The 19,178-nt window shown below is 59.4% G+C and overlaps 1 protein-coding gene across 1 annotated transcript in view; it reads left to right on the forward strand.

Moving 5' to 3' along the window:
• The window catches only part of MACF1 (microtubule actin crosslinking factor 1), a 147,768-nt gene that overhangs the window by 96,637 nt on the left and 31,953 nt on the right, over nucleotides 1–19,178 (forward strand). Inside the window, 3 exon segments of the mRNA XM_059830960.1 lie at nucleotides 17,389–17,550; nucleotides 17,699–17,869; nucleotides 18,801–18,967. Of these exon segments, the coding sequence (XP_059686943.1) occupies nucleotides 17,389–17,550; nucleotides 17,699–17,869; nucleotides 18,801–18,967 (500 nt within the window).

A 19,178-nucleotide genomic window follows, 5' to 3' on the forward strand; every position in this document is an offset into this window, starting at 1 on the left:
GAACAGATGACTTCCGAAGCAGCTTATACTTGAAGCTTCCCATCTATTTTTCTTTTCCTGCTTGCAAACACCCCTCAAACTTGTCCCAAAAGGCCACAACCTACAACAAACCCTTAATTTTTGGAGAAATGCCACCGTGCATTTCCTCTCTCCCCCCCAGACCCTTTCCTAGGTCACCGCGGGACTAATCCTGACTATGGGAGGGATGAGCCCTCTCCCACTGTAACTGCTCCTCCTGGCCGGGTTTCTCGGAGCCGGGAGACTGGGAAGCAGCTGTTGGATCTTGCTCCCGACGGGGGGAAGCTTTGCTTGCAGGAGGAGTTTCGGTTCAGCGAGCGGGTGCGAGGGTGGGGATGGCTACAGCGAGGGGCTGAGCCCACGCCGGCTCCCGGGGCCGTCGGAAGCCAGGATGGAGACGTTGGGTGGAGCTGGCCTTCAGGCGGTGGGGGAAACTAGGTAGGGACCGCTTCGGAACACCACGTTGTTAGAGGCTTGTAAGAAACCCATCTGGAAGAGACTTGAAGGGGTCATCTAGTTTAGCCCCTAGTTTTATGGTGAGGTAAGTGCAACTGAAAGGCATTTCCGTGGTTTGGAGTCTGTGCTTATATGGACATCCTGATGGATCGTTTCAGATACAGCTACGCCAGAGAAGAAATAGCCTGGTTTTAGCTTATACTAAGCTGGCAGAGCAGAGGGACCTCATCCTTAACTCTGGTCTTCAGCATGAGTCTAACCCAAGTGACTGTCCTTCTGTTGCTGTCTCTCTGAGGAGCTCCTTTTTTGTATAAAAGTTGGAAGAATCTTCCAGCACCGTGTCTCCACGAGCATCACACGGCTGAGTTGGGCTCTTCGGCGTGAGGGATAAGCGACGGCCACCAGCGAGAACTCCTCGTAGGAGCTTTCAGGCCGGGGCATTTCTTCCCCCTCCACTCTCGCTGCTGTCAGCTCAGGTTTCTCAAAGCTTACGCTAATATTAAATTTTAATGACTGGAATCAAATGAGCAACAGTTGAAATGTTACTAACATAACAGCTATGTTGATTCAGTTTAGCAAACGGCAGAATTCCCCAGGGAAGCCATTCCCCAGGTACGGATGAGAGATGAAGGGTCACGCGAAAGCACAGGGGTTTTCTCCATCATGTGCTTTCCAGCATCAGCAACCCCTGAGCTAGAAGACCCCAAGTTACAACCCTTCCTCCCAAAGACTGGGAAGCTAATGCAGTGCTTCGGCTAAAGCTCGTGCCGTTCGGTGCAAGGGGCTGATCTTCCTTTACACGCCCAAGAAGCAGAGGTGAGGCTTGCTGGTTTGGAGCCGTGGTGCCAGGAAGCCCCAGGCACGGGCTCGTCCTGTCTGGCCAAAGAGCATCCATCAGCCGGGGCCGCGGAGAGCTGATGGGATCAAATTCTTTGGTGGTTTTTGGGAAGGCATCTGTGCTGGGGTAGCTTGGCCGCCTGGCTAAGCGAGCTCAAGCCTGGTTTTTGTTTATCTTTTATACAGTGGATTTTGAACTTGGGTTTCAAAGCCCAGCTGGTACTTAGTGTCGGCAATTCTGAGCTGGGACCCTCTTTGATTCACCGTGTTGGTTTCGGACAAACTCTTAACGTTGCCCTATTTCACCTCGAAAGCAGAACGTAACGCTCAGCCCTGGGTCAAAGGCGCTAGCAGAGATTTTTAGGCTCGCTGCAATATAGAGCGATGCTCGGGAGTGGAAGGATGCCGCTGCCTCCCCAGTCGCAGCATGCCAGCGTGGTTTTGCTTCGCTGGAGACGCTTTCCTCCCCGTAATGAAGGTGAGAGCGGGAACGGGGCAGCCTGCCCTCCTTCCGAGTTGTGCTCGATGGCCGGAAGGGATTTCTGCAAGAATCTGGAGAACTTGACCCAAAATGAAGCCCAAGGAAAAGCATCAAACTTGACATAACCAAACGGTCACCATCACGTTCAAATTGGCGCAGATGAAGGGGAAGACACGTGGTGACGACTCCGCGCGTGGCTGGACCTCCAGCGACTTGCCGGTCCCGCCCCAATGCCGCGCCGGCAGCCCCCGCCATCACCGCAGCTGCGCTTCGCCCCACGTCTGCTGGCGGCGTTGGGGCACGGCACAGGAATGCCGGCGAGCCGGGACCTGCCGCAGCTGGCACACGCCGCGCCGCTTATCCAGGATCTCGCCTCCGAGTATTAATTAAACCCCACCCTTGCCCCAGCTGGAGAGGAGGGGGGAAGCAGGAGGGGGTCTGCCGCAGGGAGCGAGCGACTGCCACATCCGACCCTCGCAGGTGACGGCTTTGCCAGGGCAGGTCGTGGGGAGCGGAGGGAAGAGATGGGATTTCGGGCTCCTGCCTCTCCTCCCGCCACGGATTTTTGGGGAGGCTATTTGAAGCTGGAGTTGCTCAATGCAGTGAACTCGGACGCCGCTCCTTCACGCCAATAAAGGTTTTATGCTGGACGACGGAGAGGGGGAGGGAGAATCCCTAGACAGCAATAACTGAAGCCGCACTCCCGTTTTATTTTAGAGCAGGTCAGGTCGTCCGGGGCCCGTGGAGCCCTCGTGCCTCCAGCACCCTCTTTGTCTGCTTAAATAAAAAAACTCAGGAAAGAAATCCCAGGAGGAGTGATGCAGTGAGTGAGTAAAGCCCTAAACAGCATTAGTCATCTCGCCATTCAGATGCCACTCTGTCTAATCCTGCTCCGGGTCCTCCTCGCTTCACCCTAAGTAAAAGCAGCAATTAACCGGCGCTCATCGCGCGCCCGCGCGCCCTCCCTGCCACTGCCCCCCTTCGCAGCGGGGGGACGTCGGCTTTCTTCAGCGCTCTATTTATGACTCTCTTAATTCCCCCAACCTTGCAGACGGGAGCTGACTCAACGGCGCTATCAGAAATGCTGCTGTCGCTAATAAGTGTTTGCCTCGTGCCCGGTGTCCCTGGGTTTCTCCCAGGTGCCGCTGCCCAAGGCTGCTGCGTTTCGGGAGAGGGGGCTGCCGGTGGCACGTGGCCTTGGGGGTACAAGGATGCTCACGGGCATCGCGTACCCCGCGTCAGCCCTTGTCATTGCACGGGGCATCAGTGGCGGGGAGGGAGGTGGGATGGGGACTCGGCTGCCCAGCGCTGTGCCGTGTTTCACGGTGGTTATGTGGCAGGAGGAGGGAAATGGGTGCTTTCTTCCCCGAAGTTTATCCCATTTACGTTTGCAGAGTGCGCTCCTCGGCGGGCTGGGGACGAGCGCGGTCCCGAATTGCACAAGTGGCGTTTTGTGACCTTCCTTTGTAAGACGCGCGTATGACGATCTTAAGGGTCTTTTCCAACCTCTAAATGATTCTGTAATTCTGTGATTCTGTCTCCCGGACTGGCAGCTCTGTTCCTGCCGCTGCAGAGCTGCTCTCGAGGATGGGCAGAGGAAAACCGGCATCCCGTCTTGGGATCGCAGGGCTGAACCGGAGAGCAGGAACAAATCCGTGTGCTGATGAGGCAAGGTGTTTACACCGAAGTGTTTACACTCAAAGCCTGAATTTCTCAAGACAGCGTGTTAGCCGCCGCTAGCAGGCATGCATGCTCGCAGGCGATGCCCAAGCACCCGGCCCGGGTCTCCGGGGAGGCTTTTTTGGTAACTCCGCACCCGATCATATAGCCGAAGACCCCATAGCTGGGGGTGCCTCGCCGACGGGGGCTTCTGGGGTGGGTGGGAGAGGGGAGGTGGGTTTCTGGGATGGGATGGAGCCGGGAGGGGACACTGCCACTTGCTGTGCCCCAGCCTGGCCGAGGGTATTTTTAACCCTTCTGTGCCCCCGGAGGAATGCGTGCGGCTCCCGACAGTCGTCCAGTTGGGAGCAGCTGGGTGGGACTGGGCTGGGAGCGGGGACAGGCTGCACGACGGTGTCTTCTCGTTGAACGCTTTCCAGACCTACTTAAAGTATCTCTGGCTAGTATTTTCAGCATCAGCAACACACGCAAAAATGCCTCCTCTCTGACAGCTGTTAAGCTGCCTTAAAGGCACCATCTCCCCTCGTTGGAGAAGAGGATGATAAACGGGGGATGATAAGCGCGGGCTGTGCCGGGTGACGGGGCTGTCACCGACCCTGGCTGGGGCGAGTGGCCCGAGCAGAGCTGCAAAGCCTTAGCGGTGTTCGGTGCACTTCTAACCTGGTGATCCGGGGGTGTTGTAAATAAACGTGGTTGCACAAGAGGCACTTGAGCGCGAGTGGCCCCCGCAGCTTCCTCGTCCCTTGGAAATGAATTTTATCGCAAATAAGGGAAGAGCAAACGCGTCCCCGGAGCTCGGCCTTCCGGAAGGGAGCGTTGCCGGTGCGCTTGTTCATCAGCGAGCGGCGGATGGGTTTTGACCTTGACTTGTCAGCGGGCAGGCAGAGAGGCACAGGCTCTTCCCTGATCCCGAGCAAGCCGAGAACAAGAGCGAATTAAGCCAAGAGCTGCTGAGAACCGACCAAATCATAGCGAGGCTTTTTTTTGTTTGCTTTCTTGACCGTAAAACAATTAGGTTGTGATCAAACGGTCCCTTTCAGGAGCCGGCTTGGGTCACTGCTCCGAAGCCACCCACTTGCAGATGCTTTGGTGGCCCTGCCAGGTCTCAGCCGGGGGAGATGGCCGTAGGAATGTCCTCTCCCAGGAGCGCTCGTTAGCTGGTGGTGGTGACACTTCGCAGTGTTTCCAGGAGATACTAAAAATACCAGCTTTGCATAAGACCGGGAGAGCTGAGGATCCGAGGGAGGAGGAGATGGGAACCTTTTCATCTGCAAGGGCTGAGCAGAGGAGGGAGAGGAGCCCGGTCCCGACGGGAAGCAGCCACGGAGGGGGATCCGTGGTGGAGCGCGTGGTGGAGCAAACACAGGACTTCCCCGTCGCCCGTGGTGTCCAAGCGAGTCACCGTTCTCCGCCGGGGAAGGGAGTGACTGTGGCCGCTGGGTCTGGAGCAGACGGGGCTTCTCTGGGGAAGAGCTCGGGCTCGGATTAGTCACCGTTTCAAGAACAATCGCCAATTCTTCCGCCGAAGGAGCAGTTTAAAATGTCTCCCATCCAGAGGATTCTCTGGATGATAACGCACTTACCTCACTTCCTCAAGGGCCTCCAGAGCAGTTTAATCACCCCATCCCTCGGCTCTCCCAGCTATCCCCCGTCACTCTGACACCAGGTGAGGGGCAGCTTCTGCAGTTTTCCCTTTCCCCGGGGTGGCAGCACCCTGCCCGTGGGTGCTGGGTCACTGGCAGCGTGGAGCAGGATGGCCGGAGAGCGCAGGGTGCTTCATCCACCCTCGTGCAGCACCAGAGCAAAGCCTGGCAGCCACAGAGGGGAATTTGCAGGAAAACTGAGCAGCTGAGGACAAAAATGGGCATTTCGGCAGATTGCACCTCCCGTGCCCAGCCGAGCTCCCGGCCGTGAGGACCGTGGCACGTGGCTCTACCCTTCCCTCGCAGCCCCAGCCCTGATTCAGGGCGCTCTGTGTACACAGACGGGGTCTGGGGGAGCCCCAGGCTCCGCAGCGATCGAGCGCTGAATGCCACGGTGTGGGGCTGTGCCTGAGCGCTGCTGTAACACGTGGGCTCCAGGCTCCATTCAGGAGAATTATTTATACCACCATCTATATTAGCTGCCTTGCCGGGAAAGGGCTATGGTGCAGCTCCTGCACCCTTGGAAAAATAAAATAAATTCAAAAAGGCAGCGCTCACTGCATCCGTACATCCAAACTGCAGAACGTTTCTCCAGGAGTTTGGTTTTTAACCTCTCTCTAAAACTTTTCCAGTGGAGGTGCAGACCCCCGTGGAGCCAGCCCAGGTTTCCTCCCGCAGCCCCGCGGAGGAGAGTCCCAAATTAAGGGGCCACAGGTTGCAAATGGCTGCTTGAAAGGCAGGCTGGCTCCCTGCCTCCCGAACAGCCGTAGCCTTTGAAGAGAGGGGATTGCGGGGTGGCAGAGGCCTGACATGAAATCGGTTTGAAGTCAGCTGTAAGCCAAGGGGATAAGGGAGCACCCAGCCTGGCACGGTGGGATGGGATTAGCCTGGGTGCTGTTGCCTGGAACAGGCTGGGAGCTCGGGGCTTGCCCACGCAGTGCCGAAATGACAATCGCAAAGATTTGACAAAAGGAGCAAGTTTAGGAGAGCAACAGCACTGGAAGGGAGATAAAGAAATCCCTCAGACCATCTGACAAATGCAGCAAAGGCTTTGAAAAACATGAATCCTCCAGTAAAAATCCCAGCGAAACCTAAAAAGCGGTTTCTAAGGCAGATTTTGGGTGTGCGTGATTTGGCTTTGTGCTTTTATCATGGTGCCTGGGGGAGGCTGAAACCCACCCCAGGTCCCTCCGTCGGGCTGGAGGCTCCCGGGGTTTATCCCCGCTGCCTTGCTTGGACGTGGTGCCGTGTCCCAACCCGGCGGTCCCTCCTGCCCCCACCAGCTTGGTGACCCTCCCGAAGTCAGCCATGGGGACAGTTGACCCATGTGGAGTTGGACATGGGGGACAAGATCAGCAAGACCTGTAGGGACAAAGCTCGTGGTGCAAAGGCAGGAGCTCTCCTGCGGCCACCCTTGGCCGGGCTGGGCGAGCGGGTGCTGCGCTGCCCAGGGCAGGAGGGCACCAAGGTGAAGACTAAAGGAGCTTTGAGGACAAAGGCGGCCCTTGGTTGTACCCTGGGCTCATTAGCAATGTGACCATCAGAGATCTTGAGCTGTCTCTGGGCTCTCTTGCTCATCACATAGCACAGGTCCCTCATTTCCAGCTGCTAAGATGCATTAAAAGAAAGCTAAAAATATATTGGTTTCCAAATACTGCTTTCCCATGTAAACAGTGGTGGCAGCGGCGGGCAGGATCTAACGCAGTCGTAAACAGGGTGACATCACCCCGTGACGGGGAAGGCACGTGTCCCCGCGCTGCGGGGCCGGTGGCCATATGAGGAAAGCTTGAAAGCTACGGGTCCGGGAGATAAATGGGGATGCTCCTACTTGGAGCAAGCCTGGGAAAACCTCTGGGTGGGTTTTAGCAAGGGTCTTTATCTGCAGGACGTGACCATGGGATGGCCTGGGGTGGCTCTGGGGCATGAGGGGGTCTGGGCTGGGTGACGGCCAGCGGTAGAGCTCTTTGGTCCTCTCCCCACGGCGGGCTGGCTGCCGGAGCACGGGCATCCCAGCGCCCGAGCACATCGTCCGCAGCCGTGAACCCCACTGTGGGTTTGGCCAAAACGTGCTCGTAACGGGGCAGGCGAGAGGAGGTTTGGTGACTGAACAAAAGCCAGATGAGGGGTCCTGATGGTCCGTTCTGCCCACCACCGCCATGCCGCAGGTCTGGCGAGCTGCAACGTGAGCAGCCGCGCTCTCCTGAGCTCGGGGCTGTGGCTCTGAAGCTCTATCAGGCGTTTATTTCGGTCCCGGCGCTTGCTGCTGGCAGGGCTCTGCGTGCCGGAGGCGCTCGGAGACACCCGAAAGGACAAAAATTCAGGCAGGACCTTTGCATCCTGCTCTGTCCTTCCCTCGCACCAACGCAAAGCTCGAGCAGAGCCCCGACTGAAGGTGCGATTGCCAGCACCCTTCGGCTTCTGTCCCCAGTGCCAGGGTGGCACTTGGTGGCTTAAAGCCATGACTTGGGGAACCTGCAAGAGCTCTGGCCGGGATCTCGAGGCTAGGCACAGCAGGTTTTTAATTGGCTTTAGTACTTGCCGAGTATTTCCCTAATGGTTTTAGGGATGGGGGGATGTGTTGGAGGAAGACTTGGCTTGCTTCTGGCACGTGACTCGGTGAGGAAATGGGAAAAGAATTTCTGGCTGTGAAACGGCAGCTCCACGTCGAGATCGTTCCTTCTTCGAAGTGGAACAAAAAGCCTCCGCGCCCCAGCCCGGATGCCTGGGATTCCTCGCGGAGGGGCCCCGGAGCAGTAACGGTCCTGCTTCTGCTCCGCCAGCTCCCCGCCAAGGTGGTAGCGGGGGAGCCGGGGGCGGCTTTGCCGGAGCGCTGGCACGGCGCGGCCGCCCTGCCCCTGTTGTTTCAGCTGCGCTGGATTAATAGCACGGACCAAGAGCTCGCCCTCCCCCAAGTATAAAAATCTGGGCGCTGAGCTGAGCTGGGACACTCTTGCAGTGTTGGCAGCCGGGGCCGGAGGAGGCTGTGGGGCCAGCCCTGACTGTCCGTCTGTCCGTCCAGGAGGGCTCGGGGGAACGTGGTGGGGACAGCGTGGATGGGCAAAGGGGCTCCTGTGGGCTGCCTGTACACCCCGCCCAGGTCCCCGCTCCCTCCCCACCTCTTTTCCTTGGTCATATTTACTCATGGAAGTAGGAAAGGGAGTTTCCAAAGGTTCCCCGGTGTGCAAGCAGCCCCGCCGAGCGCTTCGGGCCGTTTAACCGGTGGTTCTCCTCCAGAGCCCTGAACCCTCCCCTTCTACAAAACATCCGTTCCCGTCTCTCTGAAGGGAAAAAGTCCTTTGGGGAACACGGTGCTGGAGCTGCTGCGTGTGTGGTTGGTGCTGGGGCACTCGGGGACGAAGGGCCCACGAGCTTGAGGTGGGGGCAGCCGGGTTCCCACCGCAGCCGTGCCACGACCTTCGCCAAGCCCCGACGGTTTCGGAGACAGCAGGCACCTGCGGCGTGTCCCAAAAATCACCCTTTTCATCTCTCCCTTGGCTTCACCCTCTCAGCTGTAAGACGGCCACGGCTCGCCACGGCTGGGCGAGAAGGCTTTTGGTGAAGCTATGGCACAGCAAACTGCAGACCGAGGTCACCGTCTCCCGGCGTTGGCACTATCGGGATGCACGGTGCACGCTTTTATCTATTAAGCACCTGCCCGGCCTCCCGTATTTTTATCCCGATGCTATAATTCATCCCCGAAGTAGCAGGCCGGGGGGCTGGTGGGGCGGGTTGTTGCCTGGAGATGCGTGGAGGCTGTTTCAAGCCCTCCTGTTTTCTCTCCCGAGTCGGTGACTTCCCTCAGCATCACTTGGCGGCAGTGATTCACGCGCCGGGGCTGCCTCCCTCTCCCAGCCCCACAGCAGCCCCTTTGGATGCTCCCCAAGCCAAGGGTCGGGATGGGGAAAGGAGGGTGGTGGGCTGGGGGAGGAGGGGGCTGTAAGAATTCGGATTTGGGGAACGGAGCCGGCGAGGCGTGCGGTGGCAAGTTGCGGGTGGGTTTTTGGCAGAGCGGTCGGTCGTGCTGGCGGAGCGATGTGGCTTCGGGGTACCAAAAATGGTACTTTGAGGGGGGGGTCGGTGATTTAATAACTCGGTTCTTTGTGCAGGGGTGGGTGTGAGGGGAAGGGGGCCCGGGGAGGGGGGGGAGGCCCCCTCCCAGCGCGGGGGAAGCGCCTGGAAAGGCCGTAGCGGGGAAGAACCGGGGCCGGGCACGGACAAAGGGCCGGGGGAGCGCGGCTCGGCGGGGCCGGTGCGCGGGGGGAGCCGGAGCCGCCGCCGAGCCAGGGCGTTGCTGCTCTTTGTCGGGGGCTGCCGCCTCCCCCCCGGAGGAGGGGCCAGCCCCGGCGGGGCGGGGAAGGGGCCAGCCCGGGGCTGCCGCCGAGACCACCCCCCCCGCCCCCGGTCGGGCTCCGGTACCCCCTTCCCGGGCCCGGGGGGGGGGGGGTGGGGGTGGTGCCGGGGGGGGGGTGGAAGGGGCCGCGGCGCCGGGGGAGGGGGCGGCCCCGCTGCTCCCGCCCCGCCCCGCGGTGCCGCCCCCCGCCTCCCCCCGCCCTCCGCCGGGGCTGGCAGCGCCGCGGGAGCCCGGTGCTGGCGGCGAGCGGCGGCGGCGGCGGGGCCGGGGCGTGCGGCGGCCTGCGCGGCTCGGCCTTTTGTTCCGCCGGCGGGAAGGAGAGCGGGCGGCGGCGGCGGAGGAAGAGGAGGAGGAGGAGGAGGAAGGCAGCGGCCCGGGCGCGCCATGCATCCCGCCGCGCCGGCCGGGGGCTGCCCGCGGGGGCGACGCGGACCCCCCCGCCCCCGGCCCGGCCGCTGAGCCGCGCACAAAAGGGGCGAGAGCGGCGGGGAAGGGGAAGGGGAAGGGGAAGGGGAAGGGGAAGGGGAAGGGGAAGGGGAAGGGGAGGGCGGCCCCGCTCTGTGCCCCCCGGCCCCCCCCCCGCCTCGCCGCGGGGACCGGCCCCCGCGCCCTCCCCGCCGCTCCCCCCCCCGCCCCGCCATGGCCGGGCCGCCCGGCGGCGCGGAGCCGCCGCAGCCCGCCACCGGCCGCCGGGAAAGTTAGTGCGAGAGGGGCCGGGAGGAGGAGGAGGAGGAGGAGGAAGCAGCAGCAGCAGCAGCCGCCTCCGGCCGCGGCTGCTCGCCGTCCCCCCCGCCGGCTCCCGGCAAGTTGGGGGGATTTCGCGCCGCTCCGTCCCCTTGCCATTTTTGGATGCGTTTTATAGCCAATTTTTTTTTTTTTCCTGGGGAGAAAGAGGAAAAAAAAAAGCGAAGACCCAGCAGCCTTCCTCCGCCGCAGGACTCCGCCGCCCGCCCTGACCGCCGCGCGGCGACCGGCTGGATTTTGGGGGTTCGGTGGCCCCGAGCGTCACGCCGGGGTGACGGGAACAATAATGCCATCATGTTTTTGAGACAGGAAACCTCCGAGTTTGCCCTGAATGAAGAACTTCCTGTGTTTAAACTTGCACGAATATCCGCTGACAAGCTCAGTTCAAATGAAAACACGAGAGTCGGGGGGAGAGGCTAATTCAGACCAGCTGGACTTCCACGGCACTCGGAGCTGGGCAGAAAATGCGAGGAGCCGCTCGCCGCTCGGGCTGCGATCCGTGAGCGGCCGGGACAAGCAGTGCCTTTGTTATTAAAGAAGGACGGACGGGATAATTTAAGAGCTTCAAACTCTTCTGCCGTTGCTGTCGCAAACAGCGATCGGGAATATTTTATCGAAGCTGTCGGATTTGGATGTTTTTTGCTGATGGACGGGTTTTCAGGGGGGTCGGGGGGATGAGATGGGTTGTTTCACTGCTTGGGACCGCCGGTCGGGCTGCTGAGCCGGCGCGGTGCTGCCGGTGCGCCCTCCCGTCCCCGTAGCGACGCTGCTTTGGGATTAGAGGCTCCCACGGTGGGTTTGGGACGTGCTGGCCTTGTGATGCTTCCTGCAGTGGCGGGCAAAAGGTTGCCGGGACAGTTTCGTCATCCGTAAGGACGAGAGCATGGGCAAACCACTGAGCCGGCCAGACTGTTTACGGCAGAACCGCACTTGCCTGGGGAAGGGCGAGGAGGAGGATGGTTATATAGAGGATTGCTACGTGCCCCAGAGGTCGATATACGACACGATGAGGATTAACGAGCAAATCGATCAGGGATCGAAGCTCAACCAGCTTTCCAAGAGCACCCTCGGCAAGGGGGACAGCAGCACCATATCCAGCAACGGGACCTTGGGAGCTGCTAACGTCTTCGAGTCCAGGGCGCCAGAAACGAAGAAGTTGGACGAGCGAGTCATCTTCGACGCGCTGAAGCTCAGCAGCGATGTCTCCAAGCCGGCGCCAGCTCCACCAAGGAGGCGACCGAACCCCGAGAGGAAGGAGAATGTCAACCGGCGGTCGTGGAAATCCTTCATGCCGCCAAACTTCACCGAATTTGCGGAAAGGATGGGGGCTTCGCTGAGCGAGGTGTCGGAAGCGGGCGCCTCCAACCCTTCCCTGCGGGATAAGCGCGAGTCGAACGCCATGCTTGCCGAGCGCCCGGGCCAGCCCGACCATGGCGAGCCCATGTCCGAGTCTCTCACCTTGGAGCACGTCTCCAAGTCATCCGGCACGGCGGAGGCTCTGACGGCCAAGCAGTTTGGCGCAGATGGCTACGGCGGTCCCCGGGATGAGCGCCAGCCCCTGCTGAACGCCGGCAACAGCCGCAGTCACGTCGGGGACCTGGCCAGGGCTCGCCGGCTCCCCAGTGCCACCTGGCCACGAGCCAGGAAGAATTTCGTCAAGGGAAGCCTCAGCGATGGGCACCAGGAGACCCTGGAGGCCTCTGAGTCGGACTGTACGGTGGAGAATGTCAACCTCTCTCCGTGCCTTAGCGAAGAGCTGCTGGACGCGGGACTCGATATTCTCATCACCTCCAATCTCAGGGAGAAAACGGAGTCTGAGCTGAGATTTGAGGAGGACGAGCGCTGGGTGATGATGGAGGAGTGGGAGGAGGCGACGCTGTCAGAGAGAGGAAAGGCTGTTCTGGTGGCAGAGGAGAAGAAGAGCTGTTGCTTGGCAGATATTTCTGAAGAAAGGGAACAATTAGCTGCTCCGGCGGATGGCTCTGCCCCCAGCCCGGGGACCTCCCGGTCCTGCGCGTCCCCGGGGGGTGCCGGCAGCCCCCTCGCCGGCAGTGTGTGCTGTACCGAGGATGCGGCGGTGCAGTGCGAGGCTGAGGACTTTGCTCCAGCTTCGGAGCGCTCAGCCAGCCCCATGGGCCCCGAGTTGTCCGACACGGACTCAGTGCAGATGTTCCTGGAGCTGGAAGAGCAGTGCCTGAACGAGGACGAGGGCGATGGGGCCGTCCCCGGCTGCCTGGAGGTTCAGGTTTCCCCAATGGACTCGGAGGGGCTGGACCCAGATTCGGCCGAACGGGCTGGGGCAGCGGTCGAAATGTGTCAGCGTACAGCCCCTTTGGATGTCAGCGCTTCGGACTCTGCCGTCGTGTCGGATCTGGAGGACTTTGACATCACCTGCAGCTCGCAGGTGCTGAGCACGCTGGAGCCAGCCACAGAGCCCTTCTCGGAAAGGGACACCTCAGCCGTCACCCCGACGGACTCGGACGGAGGGGCCTCTCCCAGCCCCGTGGCCGTGGCAGGGCCGGGCTCCCTCCGGCAGTGCTCTCCGGCACCGGCGGAGGAGGATGCGCTTGACCCACTGGTGGACGCAGAGCCCGTGGATGGTTGCGCGGTGGCAGTGCCGGTGGCTGGTGGGATGCCATCTCCTGAGACGGCTGCACATCCAGCCTCTGGCTTGGAGGGCGCTGGTTACCCCAGCGCTCCGGTGGGGTGGGGTGAAGATAACCAAGACTTGCTGGTCCCTGACGGTGAAGTATCGCAGCTTCCCGAGGAGACCTGTCCCGGCCGCGTGTCCCCGGCTGGGCTGTCCCCCTGCCAGCCCCCAGCTCCCGACACAGTGGCGGAGGAGCTGGGGTCTCCCCCGCAGCACAGTGAGGCTGGCGTTGAGGGGATGGATCCATTCGGGACCCATCACCTTCTGCCTGGAAGGACTCAGCTCGCCAACTGGGAAGTCCCAGAATTGGTTTCTGAGGGTGAAGCCACAGATTTGGGATCAGAGAGTGATGGAGCTGAGGGCCAGACTCATCCGGTGGAAAGTGGGGATGCTTGCTGTGGTTCTCTGCTGCCTTTCCACACCGGCTCTGCATCAGAGCCGGGCTCCGAGGCTCCGACGACGTCCCCGGCACCTGTTGAGGACCTCCCGTGGGAAACAGTTCCCCAGGGCCAGGGCCTGGCTCTGGAAGGGGCTGCCCACACCGAGGGGTCCCCCGTGGAGGTGGCTGTCATGCCCGGGGAGGCACCGGCAGCCACCCTGCAGCCGGGAGACCTGGACTTGCTGTTTGCCGGTGGCTGGGAGGACCAGCCGGCGGCATGGTGCCGTACCGTGGTGCCGGCTGAGGGCGTCCCGCGTGCTGCCAGCCCAGCCGCCCCAGAAGAGCTTCCCGGCATGTTGCCCATTGTGGGGCAGCTTGCTCCCGATGCCATCCCATGGGATGCTGGGGGGCTTTCTGCTCCAGCCGACCTACCAGCACCAGGGGATGTGGCTGTCCCAGAGCCCCAGGCTCAGGAGATGCCACCAGCCACCGTCGATCCTACCACGGATGCTGAGGAACCATGTACTGAGCACCCACTTCCAGATGCCACCACCACCGCCATGCCCTTGGTGGTGGAAGAGCTTCTGGATGCCCCACCACCGTTTGCTGATGTGCCTGTTGCCACTGTGCCACCAGAAGCAGCCGACCCACTCGTCTCCAGTGTCAGGGATCTCGGTGGTGGCCCTGCGCCGCTGGCAGTGGAGGGGCCGGTAGTGGCCTTGGGGGATACAGATGACTTTGCCAACGTGGTTGTTCCACCCATCCTGGAGCACCGATCCACCGAAGCGCCGGCTTTGGAGGATGACCCCATTGCAAGAGTGCCCGCAGCGGAGGTGGCAGCTTGGGACAGTGCTTCCACGCTGCTGCAGACGGAGGGTCCCCCCTCCGCCTTCCCACCCCCCCCGGAGGGACCCGCCACCCCAGAGCTGCACATGCTGCTGGGCTCCACCGCGGCACCCACTGCACAAACCCTCCCCGGGGCCGTGCCGGAGGACGCCTTCCGTCCCCCCAGCTGCGGGGGTGCCGCTTCCCCGGCACCCAGCGAGGGAGAGGTGCCTGCGGGCATGGAGGGACCCTCCGCCACCGCTCTCGTTGCAGAAGGGCCTCCTGCTCTACCAGATGGATTCGTTCCAGATAACGAGGTATTTGTTGCTCAGGCGCTCGCAGACGGGGTTTCAGGCACAGAAATCGCTTTATTTTGCACTTGAGGGGTGGGTGGGAGATGGGAACCCGCTCAGTAACTCACCCCCACGATCCGCAGGGTTCAGGCTTTGAAACAGCCTTCTCCCTCCTGAATTCGGCTTGAATTTGGCAGGCAAAAAGTTTCGGGGGGGGAATTGTGTGGTTTTATAAGTAGGGGAGGCAAAAGACTATTGCTGCTCGATGACCTAAACTATTGTCTTAAACTTTTTCGGCTTATTAAAGTACATTATGGTCACTCAGATGTAAATCACAGACTTCAGAAAAACCTTCACGCCGGATCCTGGTGGGGTGGTTCCCATCTTTGAAGCAGAAAATATATTGGAAGAGAGAATCCTGTAAAACAAATTAAGTGCAAATAATTCCTGTCCTGTGCAGTCACGGTTTTCTGAAGCTTTTTAAGCGAGCAATAAGGCGCTGAGGCTCCGAACATGTGCAGGAAGGGGCTCAAATTCTCTCTGGCGTTTGGGGATTTGCTTTCCCGTGCCGTGCCTGCGGCTTTCGCCTGGAGAGACCTCGGTGGTGGAGTTCCCACAGCCGAGCGCTGATTTGCAGCCATCTGGATTAGCAGAAGTATCACTAAGGAGACATCAGAAGTTAGTCAGCGCCAAAAATCCCGATTCGGTAGCAATTACTCATCCTTTGGGCTGTGCCACCCGTTTGAGAAGTGCACGTGGAGGGGCTTGGAGAGATGCTTTCACGTGGAGGGGTCCGTGTGCGCACGGGCTGGGGTACCCGGTGCGGACCTTAGCGAGGAAAAAGAGCCGTCGGGTTCTTGCCGTTGTACGTCTGTTGTCTGAAATTCACTGCTTTGGTGTCCTTGTCCTGATTGTTGACCCCATAAATCTTCCCCTTGCTCAAACGTTGTTCAAGCCGTTGGCAGCTCCGGGTCTGCACCGGGACGATGCCCGGGCTCTGCCGGTTCTTCCCACCACGGGACCGGGCTCTGCGTTCGGCAGCGGTGGGGTTAAGGACGGCGGCCGCCCAGGACATGAGGGAAGCAGTGAGGGGATGCTTTGGGAAGTGTTTCTGGGAGCGAGGAGGAGGTGTGGCAGAGCAGATGTCCTTCTGCTCGCCAAGATGTCTGTCCGGGCAGAACACCTCGCTCTGCGCCTTTCCCTGCCCAGCAAAGGGTGTACGTTAAATATTTGTTTCAGAGCTGAGTCACGGTGAGGTTAATGAACTAAATCGCTGGAATCTTTCATGAGCGAAGAAAAACAAGCGTGTTTGACATGCTCACTCCTCAGGCCATTAGGGCGATTATCTTTGTAACGATCCTTGCCCAGTGTCACGCTGTACCGATTCGTGTGTTGCAGGTACCCGTGGTCTGATGGCCGGGCTTTCTGCGGGGCTCCCTCCCTGCCCGGCTGCTTCGAAGCCCCGGATTTTGTTTTTGCGGCGTGCGGAGAGCTCGGACCCAGCCCGGCATGCCAGACTTATCAGCCTGGTCCTTTTGTGGGTTTGGCGGCTCTAACAGCCAGCTCCATATATAAGCAGTAACAAGAGAAGCGGTCGGGGAATCGGTGATTTCATGTCACCATTTATTTCTTATAACCGTGGCATAATTCTCCCTGAGCAAACAGCTCTGGACAGCGTCTGCCAGCACACGCTTCGCTTCGTGTCCTGGCGCGATACCTCCCTGCCCTCGAGCAGCTGAGCTCCGGCGGGAGGGAATGGCTTTTTCTTTGAAAATGGGGTAAAGAAAGTCAAGGCAGCCCCTCTTGCTCAGGCTGGGAACTTTGTGTGGGTGTGTTTGGGGTTTTTTGTGTGTTTAGGGGTTCTTGCCTGCCTTGTGTTCCTTGGGAGGCAAAGCGATTGCCGGGTCCGGAGAGCTGTGCCATCCACAAGCCGTTGCTCTGCTAGGAGAGATCTTGCATCCGAGTGGGAATTTTTCGATGTCGTCCACATCGGTACATTCTGGGGCACGTGAGGAGGAGGCACGCTTGAGAAAGCAGGCGGCTGGCTGCGATCCCCTCCGCTTTCCAAAGAGAAAATGTTGCGACAGGGCCGAGGGCTCTGCTCCTGTCCGGCGCTGGGTGCGGGGTGACCTGTGCTCTGGATGGGCTGGTGGTCCAAGGGACCAGAGTAAGGGATGAAGGACTCCGCTCCCTTTTTCTGGGGCTTGCGCTAGTCGCTATAGGGAAGAGGCGGGGTTGTCCCTTGGGACCGGGCTCTGCGGCCGCCCCAGCAGTGCCGGAGCGGGACCGGAGAGGGACCGTGCACGGGCGGCTGTGTCAGCAGGTGGTTGCAGCAGATCCACAGCTCTGATAAAGAGCACTTATCTCCTTCGCGGAAACAGGATTTTCCCTGCTGCCTCCCTTTACAATGGGGAGCTTCATTCGCTCTCCTCCCCCTTCCCTATCAAATCTTTTTTGGTTTAAAAAGCTTTTCCCCACAGGATTCCCAGGCAGGACCATGCCAAATACGCGGTGCGGTAAACGACTAGCGCATTAATTGCCTATTGCCTTTGTCTTTCGAAATACAGCTAGCTTCTCAGTGTCTGTAATTTTGTGGTTAACAAAGCTCATGTGATGTCAGGTCCCTGTTCTCAATGGCATCACTGTGAGAATTGCTTCGGGTTTTTCCCCAAGAGGATTATTTCCCAATCTGACGGCTGACCACAGCCAATGCTCTCATTTCTTCCCTGATTTGCTCTCTCCACCTCACTCCGGTGTTTGGAAAAAGGGGATTTACCCATTTAAAAGCAGAGGTGGATGCGTATAGATCCCGAGCTGTGCTCCACGGCAGCGAGTGCCTGCGACGTCTGTGTTACTGGGTCAAGGCGAGGGAGGAGTTTAGACAAACTTGTGCGACTCTAATAAAATCAGAGCAGGGAGCTACTGCATCTTCTCTAAAGAAAGCCTGTTGTATCTATTGAACGATGGAGGGGCTGTAGGAGCAGCTCACGGGTTATAAATACCTTTTCTCTCCCACCCTTCCCATCCCCAGCTGTTCCAGAAGGAGCAAGTTGATCCTCTCCAGCTAAAACTACAGCAAGTCAATGGAGTTGGTCAAGGACTCATCCAAAGCGCCGGGAAAAACTGTGACGTCCAAGGGCTGGAGCATGACATGGAAGAAATCAACACCCGCTGGAACACCCTCAACAAGAAGGTGAGAGTGTGGGGAGGGGCTGTAACTGGTTTCTCTCGGCCCCGTTGGGGTCTGGTAGAAGAAGGGGGTCATCGACAGGGAGCTGAGGCTCCGGCGTCGATGCGTCGCCAGCCTGACCATGCAAGGGGGGGTTGTGTTTGGGGTGCAGGTGGCCCAAAGGGTTGCTCAGCTGCAAGAGGCCCTGTTGCACTGCGGGAAGTTCCAGGACGCCCTGGAGCCCTTGCTGAGCTGGCTGACGGACACCGAGGAGCTCATCTCCAACCAGAAACCTCCCTCTGCAGAGTACAAGGTGGTGAAAGCCCAGATCCAGGAGCAGAAGGTGAGCAAGCACGGGGTAAGGGTTGGCTCGATGGGAAGGGGAGCTCTGGACAGCCAGACAGTATTTTGGGGGTCCGGCTGTAACAGGTAAGGCGTAGCTGGGATGTCCTGCTTCTTTCCCGGTGGATCTTCTGGTTCCCCGCATCCTAATGTAATAAACAGGCAGCTCGTTTGCCCACACTCGCTATCTCCATCGCCTAAATCACCAGCGTTACTTTATTGTCCCACTGCCTCTTGAAGTTTGCTGCTGGTTTTGCTGGTCGGCCGTGCTTTTCCAGCCCTAAGTTTTGTTTGCGCTGGTAATTCTGCTGCGTCAGGAGGCAAGCTGGCGTTGGAGGTACCCGTTTGGGTATTTGGACAAACCGAATGTACAAACTGTAAGAACCGACCCGAGGCGTGTCGGTGTTTGCAGAGATAACAGCCTGGGTCGGCGCCTGCCCTTGTGAGCAGGCGGATGAAAGTTCAAGTGTGGTCGCGGTAAAACGTTTTAGAAATGAATTCTTAGCGAGGCTTGGTCCGACGTTTTGAGACTTTGAAGAGGAAATTTATTTAAAGTGACAGTTAAAAACTTGATCTTGATAAGTTTGGGGGAGTGATGGGGAAGCCTCTGAAAACTTCTCTGCCGCAGAAGTGCTTTGAATCTCTTTTGGAATATTTCAGTTGGAAGGGACGTACAATGATCGTCTACTCCAACTGCCTGACCGCTTCAGGGCTAACCAAAAGTTAAAGCATATTATTGTAGTAGTATTATATTTTTTTGAACTGGTTTTGATGGCAGAGGCTGTCCCACGGGTCTGGCTTTGGTCTCAGCCCCGTGCTTACGGTGGTTTTCAGCCACAGTTAGAGATTTGCTATCTCTGAGGGCTAGAAGAGGTTCTGCTGATCCAACCTGGTAACTTTTATCCTCCTCTGTTTCACTCCTGATGCTAAAGCTGCTCCAGCGACTCCTGGACGATCGCAAAGCCACCGTTGAGATGATCCAAGCGGAGGGAGGGAGGATCGCGCAGTCGGCCGAGCCCGTGGATCGGGAAAAGATCGTCGGCCAGCTGGAGAGCCTGGAGCGCCGCTGGGCAGGGCTGCTGGGCAGGGCGGCCGGCAGGTGAGAGCGTCTGTCCCGCTGGCCAAAACCACGGGGCCAGCTTGTCCGGTCATTCCCGGTGTCCTGGAGCTTGGGGTTACAACATGCGGGAAGCTGGCGGAGATTTCTGTGCAGATACATCCTGGAAACATGGAAACAGCTGGAAAACATGAGAAATCAAAGCCTGTTTGGGAGCTGAAGTTGATAGCGGTGGTTTACAATGGCAGGGAAG

The sequence above is a fragment of the Gavia stellata genome, chromosome 29, assembly GCF_030936135.1.
Source record: "Gavia stellata isolate bGavSte3 chromosome 29, bGavSte3.hap2, whole genome shotgun sequence".
In the NCBI taxonomy this organism is placed as follows: domain Eukaryota; kingdom Metazoa; phylum Chordata; class Aves; order Gaviiformes; family Gaviidae; genus Gavia; species Gavia stellata.